The following is a 27,176-nucleotide window of genomic DNA, read 5'->3' on the forward strand; positions in this document are numbered from 1 at the left end:
ATTTGCGGAAGTCCAGAGAAGGTTTAAAAGGTGAAAAAGCTCGGAATTATATAAAAACAAACAATTTTGGTTTTCTTTGATGTGTCTTTTATTTATCGATTGAGGCACTACGAAGTCTGCCGGGTCAGCTAGTGTAGCAATATTTGTTTTCATATAATAATATATTAAAAACAATATTAGCTAGCTGATTTACTTTAGATCCTAGTATCAAGTCAGTCATTCAGTTTCTAATTGAATTGTTGGTGTAGAGCAAGATATTAGCGTTGACGCGCCTATTGAAAAAAATTTGTGAAGCACGCGTGTCCGAGGATCGTGATTTCGTTTGTCTTAAAATAAAACTTTATTTACGTAGATTTGCAAATTGTTTTATTTCAACAGGCGTCTCTTCAAATTGTTGATGCTAATTAATTATCGCTTTGTTAGCGATCTCCTCCTGGATGACCGTATGATGTAATCCCGAGTTAGAGACAATAATTTAAAATATGACTGAAGATTTTATTGAGTGCGGTATTTTTCCAACGTCGGCATCGTGTGTACTGTGTACAGTACAATACGACCGACGTAACTTGGCGAGTCCGAACTTCGCGCAGAAGGCTGCGCACAAACGTTTTTAGGAACCAAATGGTGGTATGAGCAACGTGCGCGGGGCGGAGGTCTAGGCTAGGGATTGACTCTATGTAAACACAATCGTCCCTTTATTCAATCAAATATCACAATCGATTTTTATCGGTTTGGAATTTATTGATTTTTGTTTATATGAAATAATGAATGAAATAGATTTACAAACATATTGAATGTTGTCGTTAGTAAACGAGACTTCATCTTTAATAAAAAAAAAAACTAATAACATTTTATTTTCTTGGTTGAAAGACATGATTTAGTTGAATATCAGTTATTTATCAACAACTACTACAATAGGGACTGTTCGTGAATATTTTAAACCTCCTATAAAATGGAATATAAATATATATTTTTATATAAATTTTAATCAATTTGAAAAAAAATCGATTAAACAACATCCTCAAACACGCATATTGGACATCCCTTTTCTTGACATCGTATAAATTCGGTAATTCTCGGTATGCGGTAATGTGTCTCACTCACACGCTAGCATTAGTGTCGTGTTCGTGTCGCTATCTCTGTCTTGAGTACGGGCGGCTACAAAAGTTTTCATTGATTTGTTATTATTATACTGTTTTTGTTTAGTGCTCAGTTTTTTGTTTAGTTTTAAGATTGTTTGTGTTTAAATTTGTTTTAGTATTGAGTGTCCCTTGGCATTTATACTATTCGTTAACAAAGATGCCACCAAAGCATAATAGTGTTTTAAATCGACGGCCGACAAACATAATTTTTGATTTTTTTTTAAAAAGAAAAAGAAGGCGTAAAAGATGTTGACAGTTTTATTTAGAGTTGCTAACGATCTGGTGTATCGCAACGCACAGTACAGCGGATCGCAACTGAAGGCAGTGTTCGGGCTTACTTTCGAATTAATTTAATTACGTTATTTTTACCGCTTTCTGTCTTAATTTATTATTTTTTTATTACCTCTCTTTAATTTATTACGTTATTTTTATAGCTTTCTCTCTCATAGTGTTTTGATATTCATTTTATTTGTACTTGGTCCCTGTATATGGAAATTTTAATTCGTATTTTGATTTTAAAAAATGAATGCTAATAACACTTTTTTTTACAAGTGTACATGCGCGAAAGTTGACCTGCGGCTATATTCAGACTCGCCAAGTTACGTCGGTCGTACTGTATACTATTTGAGTAGGATACAGCGTGGCAGCGTTCATAGAAGTTCATTTCGTCCGTCAGTCGCTGATTTATTTTGGACGTAGACACACCTCTGTGTCGGACGGTCAGATTGAAACAACAACGCAGGCACAATAGTACCGTACCATACCGTAACAATTTTGTAAAATGTAAGTATCTACATACGAAATATATTCATATATTTTCTTAATAGATTTTATTATTATAATATAGACAAGATTAAAGATTCAGTTCGCCTCCGAAACATGTGTTTTTTGTTGGTTTAAATGACGGGAGGTAATTAATGACTTGTGCTAAAAGTCGCAACTCTGTTCTTTTTCGCTTCATTTTATTGTGAACGCTGGCATATCTAAATTACAAACACGGACCAGATTCAAATTATATGTAGGTATTTTAATCAAAATTTATCATAAAATATATTATATGCATAAATGTGAAAGGCAAAACAGTTCAATATTTTTTTCTTCTCTGTTAAACAAGCGATTTTTGTTCAGTAGCTGTTGACAGGCTTTGGTGCTATCAATAAAAACATAGAAAAAGTTGTTTTCCGTCTTAAAAGATATAAATAACAAAACAAAACTGTAAATGTAAGGAATATAGTTTATTATGTTTTAGTGATTATGGTCGTGAACATCAGATGCTTTAAAAGTTTAGTGAGTTTTCAAATAAAAAGCAATGTCATTATCATTTAAAAACAAATTAACTTTGATACTTTGGAAACTCAAATTTTTACTAATATTTTTGCCTACACTACTTAGAAGATAATCTTGTACAACAGCTATATGGAAACCGTGTGCTGCCGAATTAGGCACTCAATAATAATGGAAATCAAGATTCAATACCTACTTGTTTTGATAGGTCCATCGAGTTCTTGATACCACATTAAAAAAACCATTATAAAAAATACCATAAAAAAGTTGCTACGTAGGTTAAAACAGACCGTTTCACAGACCACAGATGCGGACAGAAATTTATTGTCTAGAAATTCAGTTTTCTGTGGTACTCAAAATGGTTAACATCGCTCGTCAGATGTTAATGTATAAATAATAAGAATGTTGACTCAATTTTATCTTTATTTACCAATACGCTACTGGCGAAAATTATTAATTTAAAGTTGCAAGAGGCTTTGAAATAGAATGCTTTTTGTTGCTCTAGATTAGCATGAGGTAATGACCAACCTTCGTGTAAATAATTATAATTTATCTCGGTTATAAAATCTACACTAATATGTATGTATATTACGGGACTACATATTATGGATACAAACCTAATATACAATCTTTTGTTTTTTTGTTGGGCATAATTATCAAATAACAAAAAATTACGTCCATTAAGGCCCATTATGACGTCAAAGCGATGAGGCATACTAGAGATTTTTCAATAAGTATCTTTTTTCGTTCTTTTTTTCCCCTACCTGTTCGCTGGTAGTCTAAGAGGCTATTCCAGCTACGCCCGGACCAGCAGGTAAGCTCACGGGCTCAACCTGAGAGAATGTGCTAACACTAGCTCTGGCAATCGTAATCGACGAGTTCGACGAGGACGATGATCGGTGCTTGAGACTCTTGAGGGGCCTAAAATCACCCATCCTTCCTCATAACTATTGTCTTCAAAATCTATTTGCTATTTCAGAAACGGCTAATTTCCACACTGCTTTCAAAATTTTAAAGGAAGTTTCCTTTAAAATTTTCTGTGACTTATAAAATAGGATACACAAACTTTTAAAATACATACCTACACATTTTTAGTTACATAGAGAACAATCCAAAGACTTCGTTTAAAATTATAATTAAGTATTTCAATTGATTCATTTATTTAATGTTAGAGCTTGAGGTATGGCCAGCGCCATGAACTAAGATAACAAAAACTCTGCCTTTAGATCTACGAGTAGTAATGTCGATTTTTACTAACCGTTCCATTGTTTGCATCATCTTCAATATTAGTGAGGGGTTGTTTATATTTCAATGGTGTTTATTGTTTATATCTGTATTATTATTTGTATTTTGAGACCATATTTATTGTAAGACTAGCTGACCCGGCAGACTTCGTAGTGTCTCAATCGATAAATAAAAGACACATCAAGGGGACTCATCAAAGGAAAAACAAAATTGTTTGTTTTTATATAATTTCGAGCTTTGTTATATTTTCTCATTTCTTTTAAACCTTCCCTGGACTTCCACGAATAATTCAAGACCAAAATTAGCCAAATCGGTCCAGCCGTTCTCGAGTTTTAGCGAGATTAACGAACAGCATTTCTTTTTTATATACAGAGATGAACGATGCCTACTCTTAAAAATGATTTCGAAGCCTTATTACATCGTTTCATGTTAGCAACTATAATAAGCTAATTATTTCTTACAGTATGGCTGAACAAAATTTGTCATCTAAAGAAATTTTCCAGTTGGAAGACAAATATGGTTGTAGAAATTACGCTCCCTTGCCTGTTGCTTTATGCCGAGGTGAAGGTAAGAAATATATTATGTTGTTACTGAAACTATGGAGAGTAGAACTAAGGAGTACCATCTCAATATATTAAAAAGTGTCCTCCCAAGCGCCATTTAAAGTGGCGCCATAGTAGCAAGTGGAAAGATTAAAAAAAACAGGGCCTAGGAAATGCCAACACTTCGGCTACGTTCCGATTTGCACTGCGAGCGCTGTAAGGAGTAAGGTGTGACGTCAATTTAGTATACTGCGAAGGCGTTCCTTTCTGGTTACCTATACTGGTGACTGTTTAAACGGGACGCATGCCAGTATGCTGTCATAGACTTTTTTGGCGTTGTTTTCACTACAACAAAAAATATTAACAAGAAAAAAAATTACAGTGTCTCATTATTTTTAGAACAAGAATTAAAATAACATGCCAGTGTAATCGCATTTATTCGAAAGGATGAAAAATTTAAACGCCTTTTATCTATAGGCTAGCTTTTGCCCGTGACTTCGTCCGCGTGGAATAGTTCACAAATAATGCTTTACTTTAGAACAAATTTGGTTAGCATAAAACGTTATAGTGAGCCAACCTTAACATAAAATATAGACATATGCTGTCGCGGACTTTTTTTTAGATCTTTTAAAGGGAAACAATTCTGTCATACATTATTTTAGCGAAAGTAATCGTTTCTGAAGTGCTCGCAACAGAAGATCTCAAAAGGAAAAAAAACCCCGATTTTGAAACATTATTTATTGGTGCTCCGCTTGTATTGTTCTTAGCGTGATATTATATAGCCTTCTTCGATAAATGGGCTATCTATCCCTGAAAGAATTTTTCAAATCGGACCAGTAATTCTTGAGATTATCGCGTTCAAACAAACAAACTCTTCAGCTTTATAATATTAGTATAGATATAGATAATTAGAGTATTCTATTACTAGCAACTAGGGTAAAAAGTAACTTTCCCGAGATTAAGTTTTATTCAATGGATTATGCTTGATTGAGTAAAAAAAAAGCAAATATTTTATCAAAAAGTTAGTGGCATATTAAAAACCACATAAGCACCGATTCCAAATTACATAGGAAGCGGATGTTGAATATCTTTGATATGTCACCTTGTTTAATAATTGGAGGTAGCACGTCCAGCAAGCTTTGGGTCCTGGACACTAGAATTGCCAATAGGTATACAGAGTCGCCCACAATGGGTGTATCAAACTGAAACGTGGCTACAGCTTCAACATTGTTGATTACGCTACATGCAAAAAATAATCTATGTCATGATTATTTGTTTCATACAAAAACGATTCTCTGAATTGTTTAAGCTGTTCGATGACAACCCTGGAAAAAACAACGTAAAACAAAAGCACCTTTAGACCGTTCATCTATATATTAATACGTGAAGCAAAAACTTTGTACCCCTTTTTACGATAATTGCACGGACGGAGGAATATGTTAATATTTTTGTAAATTATGCCTAAAAAATACATTTAATCAATAAAAAAAACATTACACACACTACCATGTATTTGACGCACACACGCATGCATACTATTTATTTATTGTCAAACTTTTGTTCTTGACGTCTGTGGTCAAATCGAGAATAGATTAAATATTGTTTGTCTTTAATATTTTTCTATAGTGTAGTCTTGGCGAAATTTGTGATTAAAGAAGTAGGTATAATAGTATTTGAAAATAGAATCATGATAGTGTACAAACTTACAATTTCAATTAATTATAGTCGAATTTCGACTACTGCGGGACCACTAGTTCGGTTAAATGCTTCAGTGTGCTTAGTGCGAGTTTGTTAACGTTCTCGATAGCGTAAAAGTTAGCCCAATTTTGTATGCAGTTGGAACTGCGCCCCTAGCGGCAAATGTAGGCAAACGATTCCATTCCATACAAATATGAGCTAACTTTTACGCTATCGAGAACGTTAATAAACTCGCACTAAGCAAAATTAACGAGATAGACATTATCAAATTCGTTCAACTTATTTCAAACAATGAATACGACAAAAAAAAATGTAACCATACAACTTGGTGTATAAGTATAAGGCTCAAAAACAAAAAAAAAAAGATTAGTTTTACTACATTTATGCTACACACTATGCAGACAAAAAAGCTGTTTGTTTTTACAATTATTTTTTCTTTTTCCTGCGTTAAAGATGGTTTACGGACATAATTCATTCCCGATCCTGCGGACCGAATGGTAAACAATCGACGTCGTCCAAAACACGTCATTTCGGATCCTCCCAATCCACTAACGGTGCTTTTAGGTGGTACCTCAAGCACCAGTCATCGTTCTCGTCGAACCCGTCGTTTGCGACGAAGGGCTCGGTGAGTAAATTAACCCACAGACACAGCCCAATGAGTTTCTCGCCGGATCTTCTCAGTGGGTCGCGTTTCCGATCCGGTGGTAGATTCTGCGAAGCACGACTTTTGCTAGGGTTCGTGAAAAAAAAGTGATTTAAGTTTTCTTTTTCCCCTACCTATTCGCTGGTAGCCTAAGAGGCTATTTTAGCTACGCCTGGACGGGTAGGTGAGCTCACGGACTCAACCTGAGAGAATGTCATAGCTGCAAAAGATCGAAGTTTTCATTTTATTGTACATAGAAACGACTATTTCCCTCTTCAAAGTGCGATGTTTAACTGTTTAGGGGTTGAAATAGGGAGACATTTATCATGCACCTATACTAATATTATAAATAGCAAAGTAACCGGTAGTCTTTTATGATCTCATGTTCAAACCAATGAATCGATTTTGACGAAATTCAATTGTATATAATATATAGTATAGTATATAATATAATTCATATGTATAGTTTGAGCCTAGAAGGAATGTGAACCTACTTTTTATCTCACTGCTGGACTCCGCCAATGTGATATAAAGCGTAGTCCAGGTGAGCGGAGCGAAAGTTGAATAACAATTAGATATCTTAAACACCAAATCCTTTTTTATTCATAATGAGAAAATTCTGGTTTTGAGATTAAAGATCGGTGGGTTATCGAATTATTTAAATACATGTAATTTTGTCTATAGAGGTTAGTCTATGCAGAAGCACATATACAAGAAATCCGATAAGTGCCCATAAGATGTATTAATACAAGAGATTATGCTTAAATAATATCCTGAGTTGGTACTATTATCTCTGCCGTGAAGCAGTAATTCGTTTCGGTTTGAAAGGTGACGCAGCCGTTGTAGGTACTATAAAACTGAGCCTGAGAACGCAAATCTCAAGGTGGATGGCATTATTTACCTTGTTGACGTCTATGGGCTTAACAACAGGCGGGTCGTGAGTTCGTTCGTTCGAATCTCAGAACGTAGGTCTTTAAAATGATTATTTTGTGAGTATTTTGTTCCACTATATAGTTATATTCGCATAAGTGCCCAAGTTTGGCTCTGTAAGCAATTTTTATCGCGTTCTTAAGCTTTTTTTATCAATGCTCTTGAATACGACAAAAAACTACATATTTTTTTCATTATCCACGTAGGCAAACGATCATACGGCCAACCCGGTGGTGAGCGGTTACCGCCGCTCATAGACGTCAGAAACGCCAGAAGCCATAGCGATGCTGCTACTGACTATGATCATGATGATCAATCTATCGCATAATGGAACTGGGCGTTAAAGTTTAACGAATAACTTAAACCTAATAACTTGATACGTACATAGATTACATAATTTGAAATTCGTAATCTAGTTCACAGGTGAAATTATAAATGGGGTTTACAATTTCGATGAATTAAAAAAGTATTATTCCCATATAATAAATAGGCCAGGTCAAAATAATTGATTGTTTTTATTAATATTAAGTTGATATTAAATAAACTTTCTCTCATGGTGGTCAAGAATGGTCAAGATAACCTTTAGGGTTATCTGGTTATATTTAGACACAAATTACTTTTCCGTAATTACTTACACAAAGATGCACTTGTTTCCACCGGAATGTTTTTATAACGATGACTTATTAATGTTATAAATAAACTTATTGATCTGTTTAACGTACTGTGGAACAGAAAATTTTACTTTAGATTGTGGACACTATATTGTATGATATGAATCGGTGAAAATGAAGTTCAAAGATTTCGTCAAATACAAATGTACAAACCAAACTATTAGAATAAGAGCGTGTTAATAAAAATTAATTGCTACCCGTTGGTGATCACATCATTTGACAACAACTGACTATTAGCATAAGAGCGTGTTAATAAAAATTAATTGGTTCCCGTTGGTGATCACATCACTTGACAACAACTGAAAGATGCCCAGTTTTGTTTCCGTTCGCAAAATCTTTAAGGTTTTACTATTAGAATAAGAGCGTGTTAATAAAAATTAATTGCTACCCATTGGTGATCACATCACTTGACAACAACTGAACGATTGCCCAGTTTTTTTTACGTTCGCAAAATCTTTAAGGTTTTACGCAAGGTTTTATGGAATGAAAAAATTCTCAGCAAATTGAGAAATTCACAAAACAATCGCAATTTCAATTATGACAACGTAGCTACTAATAATTGGTGTTCCTGATTATAGAAATGGTTAATTTATTTATTTATTTAGACACACCAACAGCAATACACACAAAACATTCAAGCTTAAAATTAACATGTCTATAATTAAGTACTGGTATGTAAGCCAGTTACAGGCATGTACAGCAATCTCTTATAATATCTCTTATAAGATATTACTGAAAAAAATTTGCACCCATTGGATTCTCGCGACATCTTCAACAGTTTGCCAGTCTACCCACCTTGCGAGAACTTTTGACAATCGTTTTATCGCTATAATTGAGTCAACTTTAACCTCAACAGTCAACCTCAACTTTAACCTCATGTTTGAACTTGGTTGGCGGTATGGGCATTGTGGTCGAAGTTTCGACAGTTACCATTTGATAACCGATAAATGTGTTTTACCATAGAAAAAAAACCGTTGAAATATTGAAATAATTCTTTCAGGAGTGTTCGTGTGGGATGTCGAAGGAAAAAAGTATTATGATTTTTTAAGCGCCTACTCCGCAGTTAACCAAGGTCACTGCCACCCTAGAATAATTGAAGCTTTGAAGAAACAAGCTGATAATTTGACACTAGTGTCAAGGTAACCCATGATTATCTATTCGTGTTATTATTTAAAAAAAATTATTGCCCTTGTAGGCAGACGAGCACACGGCCCACCTGATAGTGAGTGGTTACCGTCGCCCATGGACTTTAGCAATTCTAGGGGCAGAGCCAAGCCGCTGCCTACCGCTAATACGAGTGTTTCAAGTTTCACGTCAATAGGTAACGGGACAACACTTATTTTTCAAAATTCCCGTTAAAGCTATACTTAAAGCGGCCTAATTAGATTCAATAGGTGGTAAACGACGAGCTAACCACAGATCACTGACATGTTATGATACCATGTGGTGTAATGACGTGAAAAAATTTTAAAATTTGATTTTATTTAATTTATATTGATTTCAAACTGTATACACGTTAACGTATTGGAAAAGTTGTCCTTGGTTTCCTAATTTTGACCTTAGGGTGTAAATTAGGCGGCCACATTCACATATTCGGTGTCCATGATATCCAATTTACATTGTAATAAAAATCTAAACATTGATAGTTAATTTGTTGCAGAGCATTTTATTCCGATCAACTTGGCAAGTATGAAAAGTATATGACAGAGTTATTTGGATATGATCGCCTGCTTCCTATGAACACGGGTGTTGAAGGAGGTGAAAGTGCATGCAAGATAGCACGTAAATGGGGGTACGAAGTCAAGAAGATACCTGAAGGCCAAGCTAAGGTATATAATTATAAATAAGATTGTAAAAAAAGTTAGTTGTGGTATCTTTGAAAAAAATACCGCCTTATTTCTTTTTTACGATTTAGATTTGTAAACTCTTAAGCTTTGTCAGGAAAATGAGGCCTATTATGAGCACTATCGTTGAGACAATCGTTCGAATTCTCAGACATTGAAATAATTTCTGTACTACGCTATGAATTTAGATGCATGATTGTTACGCGACGGAAATGGGTAAGATCGTAGTACCGTACCGTTTGCACGGTACGGCTTTGGAATTTCTTATTTCTTATTCGTGCAGATAATTTTTGCGGAAGGAAACTTCTGGGGGCGAACTCTATCGGCGGTATCATCATCATCAGACCCAACCTGCTACCAGGGCTTCGGACCGTACATGCCGGGCTTCATTCTTATTCCCTACAACAACATCCCAGCTTTAGAGGTGAGAGATTTTATCTTTAAATACATTTAGATTTTGTATTCTTAAATAGAAGTCTAAGTCAAACTATATAAATTTATGTGAAACAACTAAATTATTGGTATAATGTATAACATAATAAATACGACTTTTATATGCAGAAAGCTCTCCAAGATCCGACAGTCGCGGCTTACATGGTTGAACCGATTCAAGGAGAGGCAGGCGTCGTAATACCTGACGACGGCTATCTCAAGAAGGTTCGAGAGCTATGTACAAAGCACAACGTGTTGTGGATTGCGGACGAAGTACAGACTGGATTAGGTATGTTTTATAATATCAATACAACTTTATGTGACGATTGGGCACAGGGCCGGATTTAGGGCAGGGAAACCGAGGCGAAAGCCCTGGAGCCTCTACAAACGGAGGGCTCCTACAATAGACATTGGAGAAAAATCTTTCGAATTCCGACAAGTACCTAAACACTAGTAAACATCTTTTCCTTCCTCCGAAATTTAATTTCAGATAATTTTTGCCTCCGATTATATTTATGTATGGTTGTTAAATACTAAGAGAATCTGCGTGGTTTCAGAATAAATTATTTATTGGAAAACTCAACTTGAAAAAAGTGTTCATTTTATTTAGAAAATAATTTGGGGCCAGGGGGCCTGCGCTCTTCTGTTGTCCCGAGGCCTCCAGACCTCTAAATCCGGCCCTGATTGAAAATTACTTCTATTAGGTACACAATATTCTTTGGCGAAGATTATCAGATGAATTCCACATTCCATTTAGTTTTCAATTTCCGAAGCTGAAGGTCACGTACGACATACGATTTTGAAGTCTTAATGGTTTTTTAATAACAGTTGTATTAGTACCAAAACAAGAGTGGTTTTTCGATGAAGCATCCAGCACAGATAGGTATTCGTAATATCATTTTGAAAGCAACATTTATGTCTGTCAGGTCGCACAGGCAAGTTGTTGGCTGTGGAACACGAAGGCGTGAAACCAGACATACTAATACTTGGCAAAGCACTCAGCGGGGGTGTCTTGCCTGTTTCCGCTGTTCTAACTAGCAACGACATTATGGATGTAAGTTATTTCTCTAATTTCAATATCATATTACGTTGTTTATTTTTATTTCCCTACCCATTAGTTGGTAGCCTAAGGGCCTATTCCAGCCAAGCTGTGACTGGTAGGTGAGCTCACGGGCTCAACTTGAGAAAGTTTACTAGCATTGGCCCGAGAAGTGTTTCGCAGAATCTACCACCGGATCGGAATCGCGACCCACTGAGAAGATCCGACGAGAAACTCGGTGGGTTGTGTCTATGGATTAGGTTACACGTCGAACTCGAGAACGGCGACCGGTGCTTGAAGAGCCTATAACCGCCGAGAGTGGAAAGTGGATCCGACCAGACACGTCTCGGGCGACAGCGGTTTTGCGCTGTCCCGTCGTCTGGGTCTGATAGGTAATAAGCGGCGGCAACAATAAGATGATTAATGAGGTTGTAAGCATAGGGCACATTGAAAATTATTGACAAATCAAGATAAGAACACCAGTTAGACTCAATTAAGCGAGAAACATCTCATCAGAATCCAAGGCAATAACGTTATAGCTTCATCAAAATCAAAGAGCAGCACTCGAGTCGGCTTCCGTAGATTTCAAAGTCTCACTAAATTTGCTGCAACTATGAATCGATGTCGCATCGGGCTTCCGTAAAAGATAAGTAACATCGACTTGTCTAAATAGTTCACAAGAGTTCATAAGATAATCTGCAAGTGTCAAATGGCTAACCTAACCACGTCACGAGATCTTTTATCTGTATCGGTACATACGCCCCTAGATTTTTCCACGCAGCTTATCAGAATAACACATATTACGATATGAACTTGAAATATTAAAAAAAACCTTGTGAAATACGCCAAGTCGTGTCTGTGACCTGACACACGCAATATGTTACATTGTTATATTAATTACATTAGGTAATAAATAATTCATTAAAATAGGTAGTAGGTAATTGTAAAAAAATCGCTTCTTTGATATATTGATTAGTGATCTAGTTGATCCCTAGCTTCGGGTTGTAGAATGTGAAACATTTTTCATTGAAGTGAAAAGTTCTTTAGTTATTTAGTATCACTGTTATTTGAAACACAACAAAACAGAAACGACACTCGAAAAGTGACTATAAAGATGAACTTAATTAACCTTTACAAGTTTCATTTTAACTCTGAAAGAAAACTCGATGAATAGGGAGATATTTAATAAACAGAGACAAACATAATATATGTCTATACAATTTAAGCGTGCGAAAGAATAAGACAGAACATTTCTGATGGTTTAACTTCTGAATACATGTTTTTTTCTTTTTTATAACATTTTATTAGGAATATTATAAGTATGTAGTATTCGATTTAATGTTTCTATGAACTCGGTTTCAGGTGATAAAGCCAGGCACTCACGGATCAACGTACGGAGGAAACCCTTTGGCGTGCGCTGTAGCCACAGAAGCTATTAAGGTATGCTGACCTCTGAATATCTATACAGTTTTATTTTATTGCACACTACTGTAAGTGATTTATTGAGTTCTTTGACACCATAATGCGACAAATTGAGGCCGTAAGTCTAAGTTTAGTGTATTAAAAGGTGCTCTTCAGACTGCAAGTTATTTATGTAACGCGGAAGTAATCCGTGGGTTGTATGAAAGTCAACATTTAGGCTACAATAAAATATCTAATCAGTCGTAATCAATAAATACAATATAATCACGTGGGTTTCTACACGAGAATAAAATGACTAGACTATATTATAACCGACGAACAAACGAAAAACGTTTTTGATCTTATGAATATACCTAAATATCAATATTTTCGTATTGTGACGTTATTGATTTCAATAGCCATAAAAACGAACTAACACTATGATTGGTTCAGGTGCTACTGGATGAGAAGTTATCGGAAAACGCTGAGAGGATGGGCAAAATACTACGCGAAGAGCTGAGTCAGATACCAAAAACACAGATTCGTACAGTTCGAGGGAGGGGACTGATGTGTGCTATTGTAGTGGATGACAGTGAGTTTGGTTTCTTTGTAAATGTCTGATATAGGAGTTAAAGAAAACAATTCCTGCGTATTCAAATAAAAGATTGTGGAGCGAATGAAGAAATTCCGAAAAGTCCGATAACCTTTACCCCCTCCAATTAAAGATGATCTAGTGCTCTTTGTCACCGCATCAGCGACCACTGTCCTAACGGGGTTCGAAAAGAGCTCTTCATAGTAGATAACACAATAGTTGTGCTCCTGGCGTTGGTGACGGTTACCATCGACGTGGTGACGAATGAGTCTCTTCTATTTACGTTAGCAAAAAAAAAATCAGATTAGGAAGGAAAAAGTGGTGGTGCAGGAAAATGTGTTTTAACGAAATACCTTGTCCTTACTGATATTCTGTTCAAAAGAGGGATTAGTCCACTCATAAAAAAGCATTGTAATTCAATCTAGAAATGTATTCTAAAGCTTGTCCTACGTTAATGATGTAGGTAAATACGTTCCTGACGCGTTTTCACAAACCAAATTCACGATGAAGGAATAACGTGTAATAAAAATCAAACCCGTAAAATTTTGTTAGTTTACCGCGCGGGTAGATAATACCATTCTGCCTGCTTAGCGCATTCGTGCGCTCCCGTTTACTTTAAGGGTTTCATTAGGTAAGCTTTTGTTTACTATGTCTTACCCAGGGTAAAATAACCTAATGTAGGATATTATGGTAAACAGTGCCAGTTTGTCCAACCATAAAAGAGGAAATGCCATTAAAAGTGATACTGATGGTCTTTATTATTGCGTAGGCATTCCAGCATCGGAGTTGTGTCTCCGCCTGCGCGACAATGGCCTGCTAGCGAAGCCGACGCACGGACAGACCGTGCGCCTCGCGCCGCCGCTCGTCATCACAGAGGCACAGATACGAGACGGCGCTGATATCACCAGGAACGTCTTCCAAAGCTTTCAAAAATAAATATGAGTCTATTTGAAGGTCCATTAGCCCACAAATTGTGTTACAAAGCCACTATACTATCTTAGGTGCGTTACATAAAATTGTGAATTTTTTGTTTAATTTATGTATTAAACAAAAATATATTAAGAATGTTCCTTTTGTAAAATGAGATATTTACTAATCATTACGATTTATTTTTATTACTATAATTATGTTATATGTATTCATAATAAATAATACTTGTCTTAAGGTTTTTTAAATTTGATTATGATTGTATATGAGGTTGCCACCTTTTTTTTGCAGATAAAGTACATTGGTTATTATAGGTAGGAAAAAAGTACATAGTATTAAAATAAAGTGCAATTTATTTATTTATTATTATTATGTTTAGATACCTACATATTTTTATTTTAATTGAACAAATTAACCAAGAAATTTTGACAATTAATGACATTGACATTGTTGACATTTGAGGTTAAGATCTCTAACCTAAGAGATTAGGTGATGTGGCGTTAACGAAAAAATACAAATGACTAAACTTTTCAATATCCCAAAGAAACTAAATCATGCGAAATAAAGTATTTTCGTGTATTTACGTAATTATAAAGTACGGGTGGCAAACCTGATTGCATACCTACTATTTATAGTGTAGATTTAGAAACGAATAATTAATTTTATTTACACACAATTCCTATGGATATCAAGCACATATATTTATTGTGAAATGTGAACATATATTTACAATCAAAATAAAACAAATTTGAATAACACTTTTTTATTAATTTGAATAAATAACAACCGTCTCACAACGACTCTCTTAATCACAGTTAGTAGAGGTAAAATACCGTTTTATAAATTTCACCGTTATAGTATATGTAAGATAACTAACAGACTATACTGTATCGATTAAATACGCATAAATATCACAACACGAAGCTCTTGTTCAACATTCTTAACTTTAAAGCCAAAATTATATTTTGTTTCATACTGGCATTTTAAATACTGATTGGTAGGATATACTTACTACGTATATAGGTACTATTTGTGAATTCATAAGATTAAGTGTAATATTTATAGATTTTTTGGTTCTGTTCGTCTACTCAGACACGCAAAAGGAACGTAGTCCATACAGCCAAGATCTTAAGCTTTAAAACGTTTTTGTTAAATTACAATGATACAATCATTACTTTTACAAATACACAAAAACATTATAGTCTGTGCTGTATAAACACCCTGCTTTATGAATATTATATCCTGTATTTTAGTCGGTCTTGATTTTTTATGGAGAAAAAAGTCCCATCGGTCACCTTCCACTTGTAAACATTAGGTTCAAGTCACATTTGCACTCTCTTAGTGCGCGCTAGATCTCAATTTTCATGTCAATAGTAGCGATCAACAAAAACTTAACGATGTAAACTATAATAGTTAAACAATTAAAACTGTTAAGGTTAAAAACAATTGGGAACTACCTACTAATAAAATTATGAGGAGCGACAGCTACCCAAAAACGCGGTGGACCTAGGAAATTTTAAATGCAAGTATAATTAATTTAAACAATAAAAACAATACTGAATCTTCATTCAAATAATTTTTAAACAAAGCAAAAATCTTTATCCTTTTTTTCCATAGATCCCAAAACTTTTACGAGAGTTCTGAACTCTATCGTGCCATATTTAAAATGTAAATTGTACAATAAAAATAATCAATCGATTGGTTTATAATTCCGATTCAAGTACTCCTAGTTGCGCCCTCATAGTGTCCGTCAATTTGGATAAGAGAATACTTTCATCTAAGCTCATCTTTGGACTCTCAACAATACCTGAAACAATTGTATTGTAATGAATACCATTTGTGGTACCTACCTATCCATTATAGATTTTATACGATTTAAAACAAATGTTATGCGATGAGAATTATTTATTTTTTATTATTTATGATTACCAGACAGAGATTATCGAAGAAGCGGTGTAAGATCTCATCATCAAATAATTACCAACAGCGCAAATCCCTCCCGGTCTGCCTGACTGATGATGTCATAGTTCAGCTATCGTCTGAGACAGAAATAGACAGGACGCTAAAACGTTAAGACATCGACGCCGTGAGGATTCACAAAATATTTTTGAGTTCTAAATTAAAATGTCTGCCGGGACAAATGTGTTTCTTTTTGTATTAATTCAATTGAAAGCCGTTGATACTTAAGAACTTGTTTTTTTTTCAATTATGCTTCATGGTGAGAATTTTTGCGCCATTTTGGTTTGTTCATTGACATCAATTTAATTAAGTCGAATGTGGTCCAAAATATTTTTCATTATATACCGTCGAGCGAGGTGCGTTTTGATCAGTGTTGCCATGACCAAAGTAACTGTCAAAGCGATTTTTGTCCAGCTTGTTTTTCGTTAAGCTTACCTTTGTTAATACAATCCCAGCACTCCTGTATCTGGTAGCTAAGTCCAGCGCTGTTGTGGAAGTGGAACTTGTATTTGCCCTTCGGTAATGTCCATTCGGTGCTGTTAGCCGCCGAGATGTGTAATACCGTTGGACACCAGAAGTACTCCAACTGAAAGGTGTACTATTTATTGAAAGAGTGAAAGATTTAAAACGTCTAAATAGTAGTGCGACTGGCGACGTCACGGTCACTTCATTACGAATCCTCCCGATCCATTAACGGTGCTCTTAGGTACTTAAGGCTTTAGCACCGGTCACCGTCCTCGCCGAACCCGTCGCTTGCAACGAAGGGCTCGACGAGTATAATAATCCATAGACACAGTTCATTGAGTTTCTCGTCGGATCTTCTCAGTGAGTCGCATTTCCGATCCGGTGGTAGATTCTGCGAAGCACTGCTCGTGTTAGGGTCAGTGTTAGCAACAGTTCCGGTTTGAGCCCCGTGAGCTCACCTAAACGTTAGGGTGAAGCTGAAATTGCCTTTGAAGGCTATCAGCATAGGTAGGAAAAAAACGTCACGGTCTGCCTAACCGTGCACCAGTACCGAAGTCCAATAATAACGAACATTACCTCACCCACCTCCATATATTATGTTACCTAGCCCCCAAATAAAAAAAAAAAGTGTGTGTGTCCGCTCCGACGCACGACTGGAGTTTACTGAATATAAAAAATTAAACGAAACAATACGAGAAATAGTTCTATATTACGACAACACGATACACTACAGATTATTAACAAATTAACGAGACACAAAACAAACGACTAACAAATATATGAAAATACAATAATGAGAGAAACGCGCGATCAGTACGAGGCTTTGTGGCGGACTGCCGGCGCAGCAGCCCGGCGTCACCTGCGATAACGCATTTCGTGTGACATGCGCAATCAGGCGCATAACGCATTTCGTGTGACATGCTAGTACGATTTTGGTCCCCATAATTTTCATACCCCGGGCCTATATATGTAAATCGATTCTAAAGGAGTAAACTCCAAAAATGTTATTGTTTGGCCGAAGAAAAATAGACGACAGTACTGCTTAGACATGGTTCGCTATCCACTTATTGACGATGAATTTTTAATGAACAAAGAGCGGGTTCGTAATAATATACGTCGTAACGAACTAAAGCATGTTCTATTGAACATCAAAATGGATTTAAAACAAATTTCCTGTTATTTCATCAGATTGGCTGAAAGTTCGGGAATTTTCTCGATTTTTTTTTGCCTTAGAAGACAGATAAGCTCACATTCCACCTACTGTTACAAATGCTCATAGATATCGGCAATGCAACCTATTGCTCAAGATTTTTGTTTGAAGAAGGACATATCATAGCACTCGGGAAACATCGGGATTATAAGCCTAGAGGGTTTTTTGTGATTTTCCCAATTCTAATCTACCTTTTCACACTGCTAGGATGAATTTCATAGTGCTAGTAGATGAGAAAATGTAGAAATTTTTTACTTGATACCCATTCTCCAACATGCGTAGGATGAGTACATTCTTTCAAATGGCCGAAGATTTTTTGTTGTCATGATATTTTTTTGAAATATTAAATGGCTCTTAAAAAAATTGCAAACATGTCACTTAAAGCAAATAGGTTTTTTTACGAGTCTAATTATGTTATGAACATTCTTACTTAGACTTGAAATTGGTGTCTGTTCCAAGGCTAAGCCGGGTGTTTTACGTATTAAACGAGGAAGACTTATTTGCTTAAAATATACTTTATCGTGTCTACCAACGAATACCGTGATTCATCTGTAATATTAAACGTCAATATCAACTAATGTTACTACTTAAGCTATATTTTACAATCAGGTACATGTTTATGCAGTAATGTGTCATTATTCGTACACGTGTCTCAGTGTCTAGCATTCATATTTCAATTTAACACCATACGGACATTTGCGGAAATATTCCGTAAACCATTAGTTAGCACGCGATTCAGTCATTACATATAAGGTTTTTATAAGGTAAACGACTTTAACACAACATAATTCCCCTTTCACCTACATATGGTAATGTTCAACCTTGACCTGCCAGTCAGGGTCACCATAAATCAACTGTGGATATTCTCGACTTCAATGCAAAAAAAAATATATCGTAATATTAAAATAACTTCGTTTTTAATTGATACAGTTACGACGCACATTGTTAAATTTATGTATATCTATTTAAAATTATTAATGTTTGGCCAATGATCGAAATTCGATTATAATCACCCGAAGTTTTATTTTTTCGATTATAAACACCCGAAGTTTTATTAAATGGATTATAACATTTTCTCTTTTGGTCTTTTATTAAAGTTTAATGTAAAACACACACTATTTCCATTTTTATATAGATAACACCATAAGTTCGTCCACCAAAAAGAAAAGGAAATCCATTCACGGGCGAGAAATTGGTTCATAAGTGTTTTGTCTTTGCCTGTTTATATAGAGGTGGACTCATTGAGGAGTGCGTTTGTATGGTCTTCTAAAATTATTTCTATTAGTATACTGTAATACAATGCCTTTGTTACATTAATTTTCACTAAAGAAGTAGGTTTTTGTGGATATTTTTTTAAATTAAACCATTCTGAGCTAGAAATTTCTAGCCAATTCGACAATTACCCAGACCAAGAATGAGAAACATCTTAATCAAATGGGTATTGAAGCCAGACTGCGATGTATTAATCAAGGTCGCAAATCGTTACATCAATAGGTCGATCAAAATCGATTCAGACAAGCAAACTATTATTATCTTTAATTGACGGCACGGGTGCATAAGAATGTAAAGGATTTTTATTCTTATTCAAATCTTCACGAATAGAATGAGTGTGTCCACGTAAAAATTATAAGTCAGGATTTCGATGTTGCTTCGCATATTAATGTCGTCTTGTGAAAGTCGCTAGTATTATTATATAGATGAATAAAAAGTATTTTTAAAACCGCAGAACAAACGTTTAATTTTGAGAGGCTCCTAACTCTTATGATAGATACATTATGAACAAAAAAAGGAGATTTCCCTATTGTAGGATGCATATATGTAAGTTTTTAAGCAATGCGATAATTATCGTTTAGTATATAGCTATTAGCTCGTTTATTACCTAGAAAGGAAACGAGACACACCATTGTTTGCACAAAACGGAGTCCGCGCCCCGATAATGGAAATTATCTATACTAATATTATAAAGAGGAAAGATTTGATTGTTTGTTTGTATTGAATAGGCTCCGAAACTACCGAACCGATTTAAAAAAATCTTTCACTGTTGGCAAGCTACACTATCTCCGGGTGACATAGGCTATATTTATTATATTTTCAAAAAATTAGGGATCCTTACTAAAACTCCAATAATGTAACCCAAAAATTTTTACCTAAATTCATTACATCGCGACCCAAGCGAAGCCGGGGCGGGCCGCTAGTATATGGATATAGCTACTTACAGAGATTGTTCCTTTCGTACCAATAATCTCCGCTTTATTGGTCATGGTCGCACGGGTCTGGGCGGCCATTGTTGCCGTTCTTCCGTCTTTATACTTCAAAGCACACGACACGGACTCGTCTACTCCGGTTTTGCTTAAATGCCCCGTGCACACTACATCCACTGGCGGTTCCTTGTATATGAAGTTTATTAGCTGCAACATGTACACTCCTAGGTCTAAAACCGCACCACCACCGAGGTCCTTCATCCTGAAATTGTTATACTACTATTTAAGACAATATGAGACCAGAGACGTGCTAATTATCGTTTATACGATTGCTGACGAGAGAATACTAGTTTCCTACTCCTGGATTTCGGTGACAACTTATTTTCCGACCATCTAACCATAATCCTTTTTTTTTCTTTTCTTGTAATGATAAATAAAGTATCCGAAGTAGTTTAATTGGATATTTCAAATTGAGGTAACAACAAAACAATCTTTAGTGATTTTCGTTTCACACTTTTTTATCGCACGATTTACATAAAATTAAATAAGAAAAGTTTCGAGGTAATTTGTTTAAAAAGCGTTAGCATAAATCAACAATTAAAATTCAATGAGCCAAGAATATGAACAATAAAATACATTAAAGAACACACCGCGCAAGCTATTGTTCATGATTCATGAAAGAATTAATGATTTGCGTGAGACAAGCATTGATAATCTAAAGAGCGGGCCTCCTAAAAGCAAACAGGCGTTAAGTGCTAATTTGTAAAAACATCTTACAGATTCCTTTCAATGTCGTTAATTTGAACCCCAAACTGAACGTTGATGTGATAGACTTCACCAAGGCCGCCAGTGGTTATATGTTTCTCTAATGCGTCGTAAGCTGGAAAAAACCTCGACCACATTCCTTCTAGAAGGAACAGACCCTTCTCACGCGCCAAGTCCACTAATGATTTAGTCTGTTTGTAAGTCATACCCATTGGCTTCTCACAGAGTACATGTTTATCGTTTTCTAGCATTAACTTTGTAATTTCGTAGTGCTGTAAATTCAGAACACTCACGAAAACAATGTCTGGAAACAAGAAAACCTCCACTAAATTCAGATGAGTATGTTAGATGACAAAAAAGTGTTCTTTTTTTATTGCTTAGATGGGTAGTCGAGCTCAAAATGAGTATTAATGGATGAGTATTAAATATAACCATATCGAGTGGTGAAAGGCTATTTCGTTTAAGCTACATTTCGTTTAAGCGACATTTATCTTTTTAATTAAAGATGAGTTTCATTTGGTATTAGCATCAACAGTTCGATGTTTTTAATTGAACTTGAATTAAGTTTACTACATTCAAATAGCTGAAGAAGTTTTTTTATTATGATATTTTTTACAAATTTTAAACTTTAAATGGCTCTCCAAATATCACTTAAACAAAATAACCTTTCTCCACTCAATATTTTATTATTTTTATACATTCAAATCCGTATTTATTTACATTTGTATATAAACTTATTTCAGTATTTACAAATCTGATTTGTGCCTTTATAATTTATATATGCAACGAATGGTATTTACAATTAGGCAGCCGTTCTTTTTCTAATCTGTCCACTACTAAATACAAACAACGGAACATTAGGTACCTATAGAAGCATCACGCGCCAGTTGCTCGTAACCTTCGTACGCTGTGTTGATCTTGTGCAGTGTTGCTAATCGTTGAACGCGATCTACATCTTTGCCGGCTATTGCAACAACCCTGTGTTGTTCCGGAGGTAAAGTGTCTAATGCTGTCAGGAAGTCATGGGCGATCATTCCCACGCCTGCTATACCCCATTTCAACTGCATCTCAATCTAAAAAAAATTATAGTTTAAAAAAAAACTAACAAATACGCTTTTATACAAAATGCAACTAAAAAATAAAAAATATGTTTGAATTAAAAATAGTGTAAGAAAAAATTATTGTATTGTAAAAAAGCCTGGGGTGTTTTTCAGGATATTATCAAAATAACACTTCTACTCATATCTGTTCATAAAATATTTATAGCTACTGATACCAAAATATCATTTATTTTTAATTTTTTAATTCAATTAATTTTTTTTCAAATTTTTTTTAAATATTGAATTGTCTTCGGTCCTTATAACATATGTTATACCAAATTTTGAGTTAATCTGACGTTTTGAAGGGGGTTAAAATCATGTTCAAAGATTCCAAAAGCGTATTAATTTGAAACAATTTTTTCGAAGACAGCTATCAATAAAGCTATCAATAAAAGGCTCGATTATGCAGACTACAAGACAGAAAAATATTAAGTGCTTATTTCGATGATTTATCGTTCCGTAGTCAAGGTCAAGTCTAAGGATGTAGGCCATAGGAATTTATTATTTAATAACTTCATGATATTATTATCTGATATAAATTGAAATGATATGTGTAGTACATGATTCTGACAAATTTTAATGTGGCAATTTCAAAATTAGCCATCTTAACCATTACGAACATTTTGAACTTATTAGTCGTAGGTGAATATAATTTTTAATAAGCTTCATCACGTGATAGGAGGAAAGTGGATCCAGACAAGCCGAATTAATTAATAACTGAATTCTAGAAGAAGCACTGTCTGTTGGCCATTCACAAGATTCTTTTGTTAAATTATTTCGACAATCTATCAAACGTTTTTAATTTGAAGGCAATCAATGAAACCAGGAAACGCTCTGATTATATCTATAGAGATACTATATAAATAATCATCAATCGAAAAAACATGATAATATTGTGAAGGTCAAATATGCACGCAAATACGAACTTAATTACTTTTGAGAAATGTCATTATAGTGACATGCAAGAAAACTTTATATTAAGATTGTTGTTTTAATTAAAACAAACACAAATTGTTTTAATAAGAAACTTAGGTAGCATATTGTTTTAATAAGAAACTTAGGTAGCATATTGTTTTAATAAGAAACTAAGGTAGCATAATACCTATGTCGTTTTCACGTTTATTAAGAAAAATAAATATGGTCGCATACGGCTTTCTTTATACGTATATTTCATCAAGAATTCTTACAAAATGTGCAATGTGCGCTGTGTCGAAGATTTTATACGAAAATCGTATGTCCAAACACGAATAAAACCAATTCCAATTAATTCTAGGTGGTTACGCTAGGTTATCTGTCTATATAAGTCTAAGCTGACCAGCTAGCTGAGATGCTAAGACGACGCCTTCAGCTCTAACACTAGGAGCAGGCTTAGGGACCTCGGTAACCGTACTCGTCGAACTCAACAAAGAGTTCGCCGTACAACCTAACCCATGAATCAGCTCGCTGAGTTTCTCGCCGGATCTTCTCAGCGAGTCGCGATTCCGATTCGGTAGTAGATTCATTCGCGAAGCAGCTACTCTTGAGCTGTTAGGTCTTCTTCGGAGACGCTCGGGTGGCTGTTAGCAAATCCCACCCCTCCTGGCTGAGCCTTTGCTCGCCCACCTGTCCCTGTGAAACTGGAAAGGCCTCCGGGCCACCAGTAATCCTTCAATCATAAAAAAAAAAAGATGCTAAGATTTTAAAGCACATCCCTTCAAAGTATTGTATTAACCATGTATATCCATTCAATATTGGTTGTCGTTAACATATCAGTTTACGTACGTAAAAGCTGAATACACCGTAAATGTCTCGAATGAATAGCACAATTTCGAACCTGCGACCATCCCTATGAGAGGCTCGTGTTTGACGCGTTTTTTTCCCAATACGCTACGTTTATCTTCAAGGTTTATTTATATTCCAAAAGAATATCTTAATGTACTTGACACACCCACGTATCTTGATCTAAAGAATACTAATTGATTCGCGAGAGTGACTATGTATCATCATTTTTAACACTGCACTTCTGTTATAGTCTAAAATTGTTATAAATATAGTTTACTCACATATGATTGTTTTGATTCAGATTTATATATTTATCAGTTCAATTAAACTCTTCGATTGATACAATATTCTTGTTATAATCGGAAATTGTTGAAACGTTAGCAGCTTGCGCTACAATGACTACTAATACGAGTAGGATAATACTAAACATGTCAAAATAACAGGTACGCATTCGTCTTATCGTAAAGGTAATAATCTCAAAAAAACTCCAGCTTATCACGATGCTGTTATCTCGTTTTCTTTGCACTTATATTTACAGTGATTTTGTGTACAGTTTGTATATAAAAACGATGTATCTGGCGCCGCTGCGTGCTAATTACAATGATGACATTACATGCTGTTTGTCGTATACAAGGGAATGTTGTAAGTTTCCGATGGTTAACAAGCTTGATTGGAAGTTATTAGTCAACTTTATGTGTTTGTTTGTGTTCGTTTCATAAACAGTACCTAGCAGCTAGAAAGGACAGTTGATGGATTGATGGAAGTATTGATGAAGAACTAAAATGCAAATCTGGAATTTAAAATTTCGTTTTAAATGATACTTTTGGAAGTAGCATTTTTGTGGGGGCTCATTAACAAAAAATATTAAGGCTTTAGCAACATCTGTTTGTTAAACACCTTTTCAAAGTACACAAATAGATACTAGCATAAGATGAATAGGTACTTACAAAGTAGTATAAAAGATTTCCGTTTGACTTGTATCAAACCAAATAAGAATGTGCTCTTTTAAATCATAGCAACTTTGCAGACTAAGTTCATTTCCACCACTGAAAAGAATTAGCAAGAAACTCCAGGCTTGATCTTTTACGATATAGGTATGAATATACCAGATACATATAGTCTTATTAAATACTTAGGAATCACATCATGTTGTTTCTTGCATTGGCAATTTGAATATGAACACAGGATAATATTGATACCAAAATACTAATACAATATCAATTCAGAATAGGATTGGAATGCTAACAATGTGAGACTACACCCTCATATCTAAATAATGAGTGGCGGCATTTTTGGTCTGTAGTAACTACCTAACACCAGGAGAGCTATAAACTTACTAAGCCCATTTAGTTCAATCAAATAATATATATTTTTTCTGTCTTTTGTTTTAATTTCTCGTAGCGATCTGTTTCACTTAACAATGAGCTATTCCTTTGGGTGATTCTAATCATAATAGTGATATAAACAGAATCAGATGTCCAGTGACATCTTCATCTTTTATTATAAGATTTAATTTCTATTCTGTAAGGTAGGTATACTGTGCCTAAATAAAATAAAATGCATCACATTTATTATTACTAATGTTTGAAATTTCAAAATAGTCAGATCCACAAAATAATTAAAATGTGAATAATTGAAGGAGAGAAATGAGAAAAAAAAATACAATCCAAAGCATTATTTCTATTTTAGAAGATGAAAACAATATGATGTTTTATTTTCCATTCTTTGTGGATTTTTTTTTAAATTGTAAAGTTATGGTAATAATGAATGACTTCTTAATTACTGAGTGAATATCATAAATATGTAGTTACTTACCATCTCAGGCATTTTACGATACTACTTTACAGATGTATTTCACTTAGACTAATAAAAAATAGTCTGAAGTATTGTACTGATGTGTCTACATTATAAGACTGAGCTTCAGAGCAGTAACTGTAAAAAGTTCATGTATTCATTAGTCATGCAATAAATAATATGTTGACAAACACAAATATATTCGTGTGACTTTCATTTCCACCGAAAGCTCAGAAATAATAATTAGTTTCTTAACAGACTGAACATGTTGTTATAAAGGGTGTTTTAATAATAATGCATTCTGTAACTGAATGCAGTGCAATGTGACTGCAAAAGTAAAGTATTGAAATTGTTGGATGCTAGATTAAACCGAAAAAGTAGTCTTAATATTTATTAAGTGTGAACTTTTTCGTTTAAAAAGAAAAAAACATATTTTTTTAACAAGTTGTGATATGAATTTTGCTATGTAAATTAGATGATTTAATATATTTAAAATAACATATTATTAAGGAAAATGGCCATTGCGTCTATGATATCAGACCATTGCTTTATTTATGAAATTCTTAATTACTTTTCGATAAAGGTTTTGCTGTGTTTCACAGTTGTGTAATCATAGGCAAATTTTCAGATCAAAGGAGTACAAGGGTCATAAAAAATAAAGTATCGCTTTTTCAAAATATAGCGAACATATTATGACATAAAATAGCTAACAGCTCGAAGTTTAACATGATATGATTCAAGTCTGCGACAATTACGTCTGCATATAGTTTTCTAAACTATTTTTTTACAGAGAAATTTTTATATTGATCTTCCGGGTATTTTAAAATAGTGTTCGAATTTGAAAATAAAACTGAAAACATCGCGCGAGGAATGCACATTTTGTTGAAAAGTTAAAAACAGATACCTAAATTTTTCTTTTGCATTTTATAGGATATAATTACTTATTAAAGTTATATTTAGTAACTTACCTGCCACAGGCGTAGAATGAGATTTAGAAGACACTGATCTATCTAACAAACAGGATAAAGTCAGCAAAATTATTTATTTTGCGATGAGTACAATTATGCAGAATTTAGTCTAGGTATAAGTTTGATTACCAGAAATAAAGATAATTATCAAACTGCAATGAAAAACTAAAGTTTTCTACTGCATGTAGTGTCGGTACGAAATTTCAAATTTGTTTAACAATTATCGAAGTAGTACCTATATGTTATATGTACGATACTTACAACAAATATAAATGGTAACAATAAAATGACAAATGATGACAATGACAGTGTTGACAAGAATTAACTTTTCTTAAAGATTTAATTCCTTAGAAACCCTTAAGTCAAGCCTTAAATCTTCTTATTTTTCATTTTAATATGAATAATGATTTAAAAAGAAAAGAGACAAAAATTGTTTAATTAAGACTTTATTTAATTGGGATGAAATTAAACGAAAATAAATGAGATGGAATGAAATAAAGCCGTAGGTAGTGCTGGTTAAATGGTTGTTATTTATTAAAACCTTTTCTGTGGACTTTTGGCAG

General features: G+C 34.4%; 2 protein-coding genes across 5 annotated transcripts; one reads left to right on the forward strand and one right to left on the reverse strand.

Annotated features, from left to right (window-relative positions):
* The first annotated feature begins 549 nt into the window (after positions 1-549).
* Positions 550-15,148, forward strand: LOC101738901 (ornithine aminotransferase, mitochondrial). The gene is made up of 10 exons (XM_004929987.5): positions 550-1,925; positions 4,135-4,238; positions 9,156-9,294; positions 9,816-9,984; positions 10,283-10,423; positions 10,561-10,720; positions 11,358-11,485; positions 12,833-12,910; positions 13,325-13,463; positions 14,233-15,148. The coding sequence occupies exons 2-10, from the start codon at positions 4,136-4,138 to the stop codon at positions 14,397-14,399; spliced, it is 1,224 nt and encodes a 407-aa protein (XP_004930044.2). The 5' UTR covers positions 550-1,925; position 4,135; the 3' UTR covers positions 14,400-15,148.
* Positions 15,138-26,931, reverse strand: LOC101739041 (trans-1,2-dihydrobenzene-1,2-diol dehydrogenase). 4 transcript variants are annotated; one of them, XM_062668797.1, is made up of 8 exons: positions 26,875-26,931; positions 26,614-26,651; positions 25,667-25,783; positions 21,856-22,063; positions 21,003-21,294; positions 20,241-20,487; positions 16,785-16,935; positions 15,138-16,197 (listed from the first exon to the last, which is right to left on the reverse strand). In XM_062668797.1, exons 3-8 carry the CDS (start codon positions 25,676-25,678, stop codon positions 16,094-16,096), a joined length of 1,014 nt encoding a protein of 337 aa, XP_062524781.1. In that variant the 5' UTR covers positions 25,679-25,783; positions 26,614-26,651; positions 26,875-26,931; the 3' UTR covers positions 15,138-16,093. The 4 variants fall into 4 exon arrangements, with proteins under 4 accessions (XP_062524781.1, XP_004930046.1, XP_012549238.1 ...); XM_004929989.5 differs by having other exon boundaries at positions 26,614-26,655; positions 26,743-26,917; XM_012693784.4 differs by having other exon boundaries at positions 26,743-26,895.
* Positions 26,932-27,176: the final 245 nt, after the last annotated feature.

Source organism: Bombyx mori, chromosome 5, assembly GCF_030269925.1.
Source record: "Bombyx mori chromosome 5, ASM3026992v2".
Taxonomy (NCBI): domain Eukaryota; kingdom Metazoa; phylum Arthropoda; class Insecta; order Lepidoptera; family Bombycidae; genus Bombyx; species Bombyx mori.